At 37.0% G+C, this 8946-nt stretch overlaps 1 protein-coding gene across 1 annotated transcript; it reads right to left on the bottom strand.

The window, feature by feature from the left end:
* Positions 1-92: 92 nt before the first annotated feature.
* Positions 93-8909, bottom strand: LOC116296082 (RNA polymerase II-associated factor 1 homolog). The gene is made up of 15 exons (XM_031704035.2): positions 8734-8909; positions 8633-8653; positions 8185-8277; positions 7837-7958; positions 7387-7453; positions 6777-6878; positions 6397-6445; positions 6073-6129; positions 5025-5197; positions 4066-4182; positions 3607-3673; positions 3052-3113; positions 2194-2305; positions 1913-2026; positions 93-870 (listed from the first exon to the last, which is right to left on the bottom strand). The coding sequence occupies exons 1-15, from the start codon at positions 8775-8777 to the stop codon at positions 637-639; spliced, it is 1434 nt and encodes a 477-aa protein (XP_031559895.2). The 5' UTR covers positions 8778-8909; the 3' UTR covers positions 93-636.
* Between the last annotated feature and the right edge of the window lie 37 nt (positions 8910-8946).

Genomic DNA, 8946 nt, shown 5'->3' with positions numbered 1-8946 from the left:
ACTGAAAAAGTTTGAATGGCGCGAGAAGCGGATAATCAATGGAGAAGTTTATAGACAGAACTTTTTTTCTTCCCGCAAACTGCAGACATGACAACGTTTCATCGTTTACTTGCATTTCACTTGGCCTTGTGCAAACATTCTCACCAAAGACAAACATGTCTTTTCGGCGAAATTTTCATGTAGTAAAGGCTACCCTGCTTCCTTTACTGATTCTTATAATGTAGTTCCTAAATACAAGTGAATCGTTCTGCACAAGGCAGAACCGGGCCTTTGCAAAAAAGTGGCCCAAAACTCGCTTAGAAAGCTTTTGTCATTTCTATGTGGCCGGTTTTTATTTGGACTTTTTTTACGTCAAAGCGTACGTGCACATATATTGTAGAAAAAATACGAGTTATACTTCTCCCTTGGATTACAGCTTAGCAGATACTACCAGCAAAGGTTTAAAAAGCGAAGGAGGTAAAATGGCCTCAAGTTTTTCTCTGTACTGCACTGACTTCATTTCATTACAGAATGCTAGTTAATAGATTTCAACACATAAAAAGCAGGAATGGATAGAAACGAAAATAATAAAAAAATCCAGGTTACTTCTTATCCTTCGATTGTAGGCTGTGTAAAACAATAAGGCTAATAAGCGTTCTATTCGTCATCTTCTTCACTATTTGATTCCATAGGAGTAGAATCCCCTTCACCACTACTTTGTTTCTCGTCCTCATTATCGTCGTGGCTTTCTTCTTCATCATCGTCTTCGTTATCCTCGTCGTCTCTTTCCTGATCGTCTTCTCCCTCTTCATCTTCTCCCTCATCTTCTTCCTTTTCTTCTGTTTCCTCGTCTTCTTTTTCTTCGTCTTCCTTACTTGCCTGTTCATTTTCCTATTTAAATTACATTTAAAAAAATCTTAGTTTATCTTATCCAAAATTTACATAACGTTCCCACGTGGGGCTTCAAAGCTAATTAGTAGGACTAGGAGACGGTTTTCTTCGTTTAGCAATGAACGTCGTTTCTGCAGGCTTACAACGTGTCTTCTAACTCCTACAGGTCACTAACTGCTCATATCACATGATTGTCATGCAATCTGATATTACTTACAAACATTGACATGTAACATCTACTTGACCCATTGACTCACAGGGAACCCGGCTATATATTTTTTTGCTTCTTTTAGAAAAGAAACTTTGCTCTGTGGGTTTCCTGTGTCGTGATCGGTTTCCTATTACATTAGCTGTAATCAGATCTGCGCTGTGATCAGATCGGCCCTGTAAACTGATAGCCGATTCTTGAATTTTGAATTCAAATCAATAACCGTTGGTGTCTTGTTTCGTATGGGTTGCCTGTGGTGTGTAACGCACTTTCTAGTAAGTAGTTTACTAGAGAGTGCGTTACCAACGGTTATTAATTTGAATTTAATCGGCTATCAGTTTACAGCGCCGATCTGATCACAGCGCAGATCTGATTACAGCTTCTGTAATAGGAAACCGATCACGACACAGGAAACCCACAAAGAGCAAAGTTACTTTTCTAAAAGAAGCAAAAAAATATAGCCGGGTTCCCTATGATTGACTTGGAGGAAGTAGTTGGGGTTCACTCAGTAACGAGGGGGGAGGGGGGATGGGGATGGGGGAGGGGGGAGGGGTGGGGGAGTTAACATTATTCAGCACAAACGGATTTAAATGCATTATCCAAAACCTTCTTTTTGAATGTAGTATGAATATTCAAATTCTTGATACGCTGCAAAGCGCAAAAATGGAATTTGGGATGAGAAACAATGAATACGTTTTGGAAATGATCCGGTCGTAAATCAGCAAATTATAGGATTCCAATTCTCATTCCGATTCTGATGCCCCCATTGACAAGCCCTTAGCCCTTAGCCTTGTCAAGATCTAAATGTTTTTGCAATAAATACTCTTTACAAACCTGATCTTGAACAGAGGACTCGTCATCTCCCCCAAACTCATCTTCATCACCCTCGTCTTCCTCGTCCTCTTCTTCTTCGAGTGTGGTCGGTTCTAACTGGCTAAATCGTATGCGCTTAAAAAGACAAAAAGCAATTGAGAAAACACATTCAATGGATCTTTCATCTGAGCGATGCTTAACTAATCTAAAATTCACGCTTGATACAACAAGGCGAAGTAATCACGTGGCCTTTTGGCAGAAATTTCATAAATGGTTTTCAAAAAGATCTTTCGAAAACTTACCTGTTCTTTCTTCTCGGGTTCATTCAATTCTCTGTGTTTAACCACTAGCTTAGAAACCGCTGACCGCACACCTCCAATGCCACCGCGTGCTCGGCGCTTGCTCAGACGAACCCTAAAGAAAAATACAATGATATGAAGCTTTTATCTATCTCTCTTCACAATAAGCCTGAAGCGAGATGACGTTTTACCCCCGACTTTATACCATAATAGTTTTTAAAATTCTTTCATATTAAAATTTTTGATTCCTTAGAGAATACAGGAACAATAGTCATAATTAAAGAACAAAAGCAATATGAAAAGGATTATGGTCTAGAGACGGGGGTAAAGCGTCATCTTGCTTCAGGCTTATTGGATGGGCTTCCACTCTGGCATTATTCAGATGCAGACTCGTACCCAGTCGTCACTCACGCTTTTTTAATGCGAGCGCGATGGCTTTGGGAAGGAGAGAGAAAAAATGATGCACCGCGAACTCACTAAATCCTTCCCATCAACCACAGCGTGAGATCAGTGAGACAAGAGAAGCGACTGGGTACGGATCTGATTCAGATATGCAGCCCTTGTTGTCCGTCGTTGGTCCCAAAATGATAGTTTAATAAACCAAGGTTAATTATTTCTTACTATTTTTTTATTATAGTAAGAGTTTTTTTTAAAGCGTGACGTCATTCATATGGATGGAGGAGGCTTTAAAATCATTGAGGAAATATTTGGCTTTATCTTAACGGTGTTTGTGAGTAGGTGGACCCAGAAATACGTCACGACTTAAAAACTGGAGCTCTATTAACATACACACCAAGTAAAATAAAAACAAACGTTAATAACCTTTTTACAATCAAACTTACAAAAGTGACTTTACCTTACCTTGTAACTAATTCATTATAAAAGACGCCTTCACCTTCTCGAAATACGAAAAAGTAGTTTTCCTGTTGCAACGAGAGAAAAAAAACGTTCTTATTTAGCATCGCTTGTTAAAATGGAAAATTATGCCATAGTAATTCGAAATGTTTGCTATGTCTTATCCCTAATAATCTGTTCTTATAATACTAAGGCCTTTGAACAACTAGTTATGCGGCACAGCAGAATGGGTAGCATGGGTGCCGTTCGCGGCTAACGCGTCGTCTTTCACCGCTGTGAGTCCAACGGGTCGGGTCGTTGGTTCGAGCCCTGCGGTCGCCACATGTGAATTGAGTTTGTTTGATGTGTTGTTCTCTCCTATGCTACGAGGGTTTTCTCCGGGTTCTCCGGTTTCCTCCCTCCGTAAAAATCAACATGTGAGTTGAGTGTTGTGTGCATAGAATATTAAATGTAGTGGTAGTGCGTGTGAGTGAAAAGTGTCCTCAATTAGTGCGAAAGCGCTAGAACGACTAGACACTTAAATAAAGTGATTTATTAAGTGATTTATGGAATGTTCTATACCTCGTATCCCTTGGTAGCCTTATTCTTGACAGTCCAGTTGTACTCTCTTGCCATATTATATTCATAACTATTAAAAGACAACAACAACAATTGATTGTTCATTCCTATTGCAGTACTTCTGAATAGCACGCGCGAAATAGTACAATAAGACGGAATGAAAAAATAGGGTTTTGGCGAACAGCAATCAAAGACTCCATGACATTGTTTGGGGAGTTTTCAATGACACGTCCATAAATGTTATGTAACGCCTTGATTGACATCTACCAAAACCAGCTTTGTCTCACATAAGCTTTCCTAATTCTTCGTCTAAAATCCCATTAATCCACCCTGGTCTCCCAAGGTAAAATTTGTTAAAGTTTCGACTGCATGACTTTCCGTAAAAATCAACAAAGAACAAAAAACCCTCTAGATTTCAGGGTACAGTGATCAAAAGAAATGACATATCTCAGTCCAACTTACTCCTCATCTTCCACATAATCTGTAGCGACTTCTTGATCTCGTTTTCTTTTTCCTAGTGTTACTTTGTTTGGGAGAAAATAAGCGACAAACTGATCACCACTAGCATCAACCATACCTCTGAAAACAGGAATCAAGAATGATGGGTTAATTTTACTATTTATGTTGATGATGATAATGGATACGATGATAACAGTGATGTTGATGATGGTGGTGATGACAATGATCATGATAATGATGACATGACCGCGGCTATGATGATAATGCTGACTGATATTGTGATGGTGATGACAAGGATCATGATAATGATGACATGACCACGGCAATAATGATAATGGTGGCTGATGATTATTATGGTGGTGATGACAATGATCATGATAATGATGACATGACCGTGGCTATGATGGTAATGCTGACTGATATTGTCATGGTGATGACAAGGATCATGATAATGGTGACATGACCACGGCAATAATGATAATGGTGGCTGATGGTTATTATGGTGGTGATGACAATGATCATGATAATGATGACATGACAGCAGCTATGATGATAATGCTGACTGATATTGTGATAGTGGTGACAAGGATCATGATAATGATGACATGGCTGCAGCTATGATGATAATGCTGACTGATATTGTGATAGTGGTGACAAGGATCATGATAATGATGACATGGCTGCAGCTATGATGACAATGCTGACTGATGATTATTATGGTGGTGATAACAATGATCATGATAATAATGACATGTTGACCATGGCTATGATCATGGTGACTGATGATGACCAAGATTATAACTATAATGATAACTTTGATGATGGTGATGGTGATGGTGGGGGGGTTGGGGGTAGAGAAAAAACAAAATTACGAACTTTGTATGGAAGAAAAATGGAATTTCTAGTAAACTAGTGAATAGGTAGATAGTAAGAAGTCTGAAACAAGAGGTTTATTCACTAACCTGATCATTGCCTGGCTCATTTCATCTTCCTTGGCTGGTCCTTTCTGATCACGTGATGTTGGATCTGTATCAAACACCACATGAGCACAGGCATATGACCACATTTGAAAGTCTGGAAACACTGGTAACACTTCTACAGGGGTGATGTTCAGTTTACTTGGATGATGATGAATCTGATTAGGAAAAAGAAACAAAGATTGATTATTAGACGACTACAATGTATTTTATTGGCTCCATATAAACATATTTACATTGGATTGCTGCCAATAAAAATATAGAATAATTTAATTAACTAATTAACTAGTAGTTCAGCGATCGCTGCCCATCAATCTATACGTAATGTCTTTTCCTTTTTTCACCAAAATATTAATAAGTTAAATTTGTCATTGAACATGTTAGTAGAAGTAAGTGTGCCTCATCTTCTACACCAACTTTACATACAGGACATAGCCTTTCTTCAGGTTTAGTGTATGGTCGAGTTTATCTGCCCACTTCAATCTTTTTAACTATTATGTCTAGACCTCCCCCCCCCCCCCCCCCTCCACAAGTGAAAATACGTTTAGGAAAAAGCATAAAGATTTTTTCTTTTTTTTTATAGCTTCATTTAATAGACTGAATTCAATGACGGCCACCAATGACTTTCAGAAATAAAAACTAATCTTTATAAACACCACCAACAGAAAGAGCATACAGAAATATGTGATTTTGGATTCGAGTGAAGTTTTTTGGAATCAAAATCAAAAATTTTTTTAATGTGTTCAGTTACTTGTAATCTTGGCCTCACCTCATTCTTGTGTTTTGCACTTTTTTAAAATTCTCATAACTTCTAAACAACTTAATGTTTCTATCTAAATTTATGGTAACGAAGTGGTGGCCATCATTGCATTCGTCGTACGGTATAATGTATATAAATAATAATTTTGAGAGTGGCCCACAACTTTAGAATGTTTATGATTATTACAATATTCTTATAAATAATTAATTATCTAGAGAGTGACATAAAATTATAGAATTGAAATGAGAAATGCTACAAAGGGTATGTACTCACTGGCTTTTTAGCCGCATCAAATGTGTTTTCTATAGCTGCAATTTGACTCTCTCTATCCTGTCATAAATTGAGACAAAATCTTCATTTTCTCTAATAAGCACCATCCTCTACAGTTCTGTTGCAGAGCATAACTTTTAACTGTATATTTACATGTACGACTACACTGCAGAAAGAAAATATCAATGTAATGCTGCAAGCCCCCAGGCGAAAAGCATGGGAAAAGCAAAGCTACGTATTTTCTTAGCTTTTTTGACACTTTTATGGACAGTGGTGACGATAAATTGTAATATGCAACAACTAGTGTAGCCAATATTCAGTACATACCTTGTAGAGATCTGTACCCTTGAATTTCTTTCGTATGCTATAGCCAACCCTGTAATATGCAATGAAATAAAATAATACTAAATACTATACCATGTGCCTACACACGTAAATCTCGAGCACCATTCTTGCAGTATGTAAGAATATGTGGCACATAGCAGCCTTTTTTGAGTTTTTAAAAACAGGATGCAAACACCATGTAAGGCATGGGGAACAATAATATATGTTTGTACCCAAGCCGCTAGACGTTTGTTATCTCAGAACAGGTCAGTTATGACTCTTTTATCCAGTTTACATTTAAAGTAAAAGAAAGTGCATTTTTAAGACAGTTTTGGGCACTGTGGTAGTCAAAGAGTTAAGTTATTAATAAAAAACGGACTTACTTTGTCTCAGCCATCTCATTACTTGTAAGAGATCTGTTAAATTCTCTAGAGATGTACTCAGTCTTTCTTAACCATGATACATTCTTGTTGTGATGTCTTGTTCTAAGGCAAAGAAATATAAACAAGGTTGCAATGAATGCAATACAACAAAATAAAATACCTAGTCATTGAGGGTTGAAGATCGAGCAAAATCCTCTACTATAATCTCCTCTCCTAGTATTAAAAAAAATGTAATGAAAACCCTGCTAGTAACATATAATTAAGCTACAGTAGCTGTCATGATAAAATTTACTCAGTCAAACAACAATATAATTTGTTGCAATAATGTACTTATATGCCAAGTTTGAGTTTTCAGAACTTTTGAAAAAAAGTTACATATACTGTAAAACTTCTTTGCTAGCAAATTCTCTCTTGTTGGCAATCCTTGACAGCGAAAATTCTCTACCAACTATTACCAACGAGGGAGACTCCACGAGCAGAGAATAGTGAAAATGGCCCTTTGCATAATCTAGGTTTTGCTCTGCTATGGTCATGCTGTTTGTACATATTATAGAACATTTATTTCATTGTATTTGTATTACATTTGTGCATATAACAAGTTGTGAATTACCGTTTTTGGTCAGGCATAACGACGGAGTCTTCTTCAAGGAGCATTTCATCAGTAGGGTCTAGTGTTGCTAGGAACAAAAATAACGATGATTTAGATTTTAAAGTTCAAGACACTTGGAGAACGTATTACTAAGAGTACTATGGTGCATTGAATATGACTTCAAATATTTGCAGTACACAATACCCCCATGTTACAGGATTGATGATTCATATATTTTGTCCTCAAATTTCATGCAAAAGATCATTCATACTCCTCCAATAAAAATTCTTTGTCCCAAGAATGCCATCAAGGCAATTGAAAAGGTTAATTTTTGAGTCCTAGCTACAAGGTATAGGAAAATTTTTTCTAGACATATGTAAATCAAGAAATTACACTAAATTGCCATTATAAGGATAATATGATTACATGCTTGGGTCAATAAGATCAATGTCAGGTCTATTATATACCTACCATTAGGATCATATGCATACATGCTTGGGTCAATAAGATCAATGTTGACCCCCAAGTCTATATCAGTTAACAGTTCATGTTTGTAATTTTTCTCCAGTGAGGTAGGCTTGTACTGCACAAACCTGTTTCAGGAAACATCAGTTAATAATGACAAACAAGAAACAGACTCTTAAGGCCAGTCCAGCCTAAACCCTGACTGCTATAATGCAAGTATCTGTCCATTTATAATCCTTTTAAGTTATCATTGCATTATCCCTCCATCCCTCCCACCACCACCACCACCACCTGTAACTACGGTACATTGTGTACCCTGTTCACTTGCTAGTGAGGTACAAAGACCAAACTGACCTGTTTCCTTCAAATGGATATGTGATAAACTTTGCATCAAATGGGATGTCTGGAAGACTGTTATTGAACTTGAGTCGACACACGAAATCAGACCTAAAATTGTAACATTTACCAACTTTCAAATTACTTTGAAACCATTTTGTTGTACAGGCTAGACAATAAGCTTGATCTCACCGCATATCTTCTTATTTCTCTTCAGCAGCATTTTAAAAAGAATTGATTTTTAAATTAGTTCACAACCATAAGATGGTCCCAAAGTCAATTTCTTTCTTGGTGTCAAATATAAAATCTAAGAAAGATAATTTTGATTACATTGTAATTTACAATGTAATCAAAATTATCTTTATGAAAGAAATGCTAGCTTTTTTGGAAGTGGTCCTTTTATTGTCAGTTCTGAGAAGAAGGCTGGTCGACAGTCATTTATTCATGGTAGATTATGATAACTTACTTTGGACGAGTGCTTCCATGCCTGAAAGAAAGACAAACAAGTTTAACAAAGTTTATTGTCGTTTGAGTAGCAAACAAAAACGTTTGAGTAAAAATGCTTACTGATGATCCTCCCGTTTTGATTGACCTTGGACTGTAGGAGGCATTATTGGAAAGCAAACAGGCTAATAAAGGCAAGAAATAAATATTTTGAATGTTAAAAATGTTCACATTTCGTAAACTTGACAAGAGAAAAATCTTTCCGCTATCAAACAAACATGGCCGACTGCATGTGTCTGTACCAGTCCTCGAGCGTGTTTTGTTCTCCGTGAATCT

The sequence above is a fragment of the Actinia tenebrosa genome, unplaced genomic scaffold (assembly GCF_029948245.1).
Source record: "Actinia tenebrosa isolate PJP-AT-01 unplaced genomic scaffold, QUT_ActTen_1.0 PGA_scaffold8__29_contigs__length_14323225, whole genome shotgun sequence".
Lineage (NCBI taxonomy): Eukaryota > Metazoa > Cnidaria > Anthozoa > Actiniaria > Actiniidae > Actinia > Actinia tenebrosa.
This window is presented reverse-complemented; position numbering and strand designations above follow the sequence as displayed.

Coding starts and splice junctions, on each gene's coding strand:
- LOC116296082 (XM_031704035.2), bottom strand. CDS start 8,777: ATGCCTCCTACAGTCCAAGGTCAATCAAAACGGGAGGATCATCA. Junction 3,114..3,606: donor AGGCTACCAAGGGATACGAG/GTATAGAACATT, acceptor TCGTTGCAACAG/GAAAACTACTTTTTCGTATT. Junction 2,027..2,193: donor AACCCGAGAAGAAAGAACAG/GTAAGTTTTCGA, acceptor TGTCTTTTTAAG/CGCATACGATTTAGCCAGTT.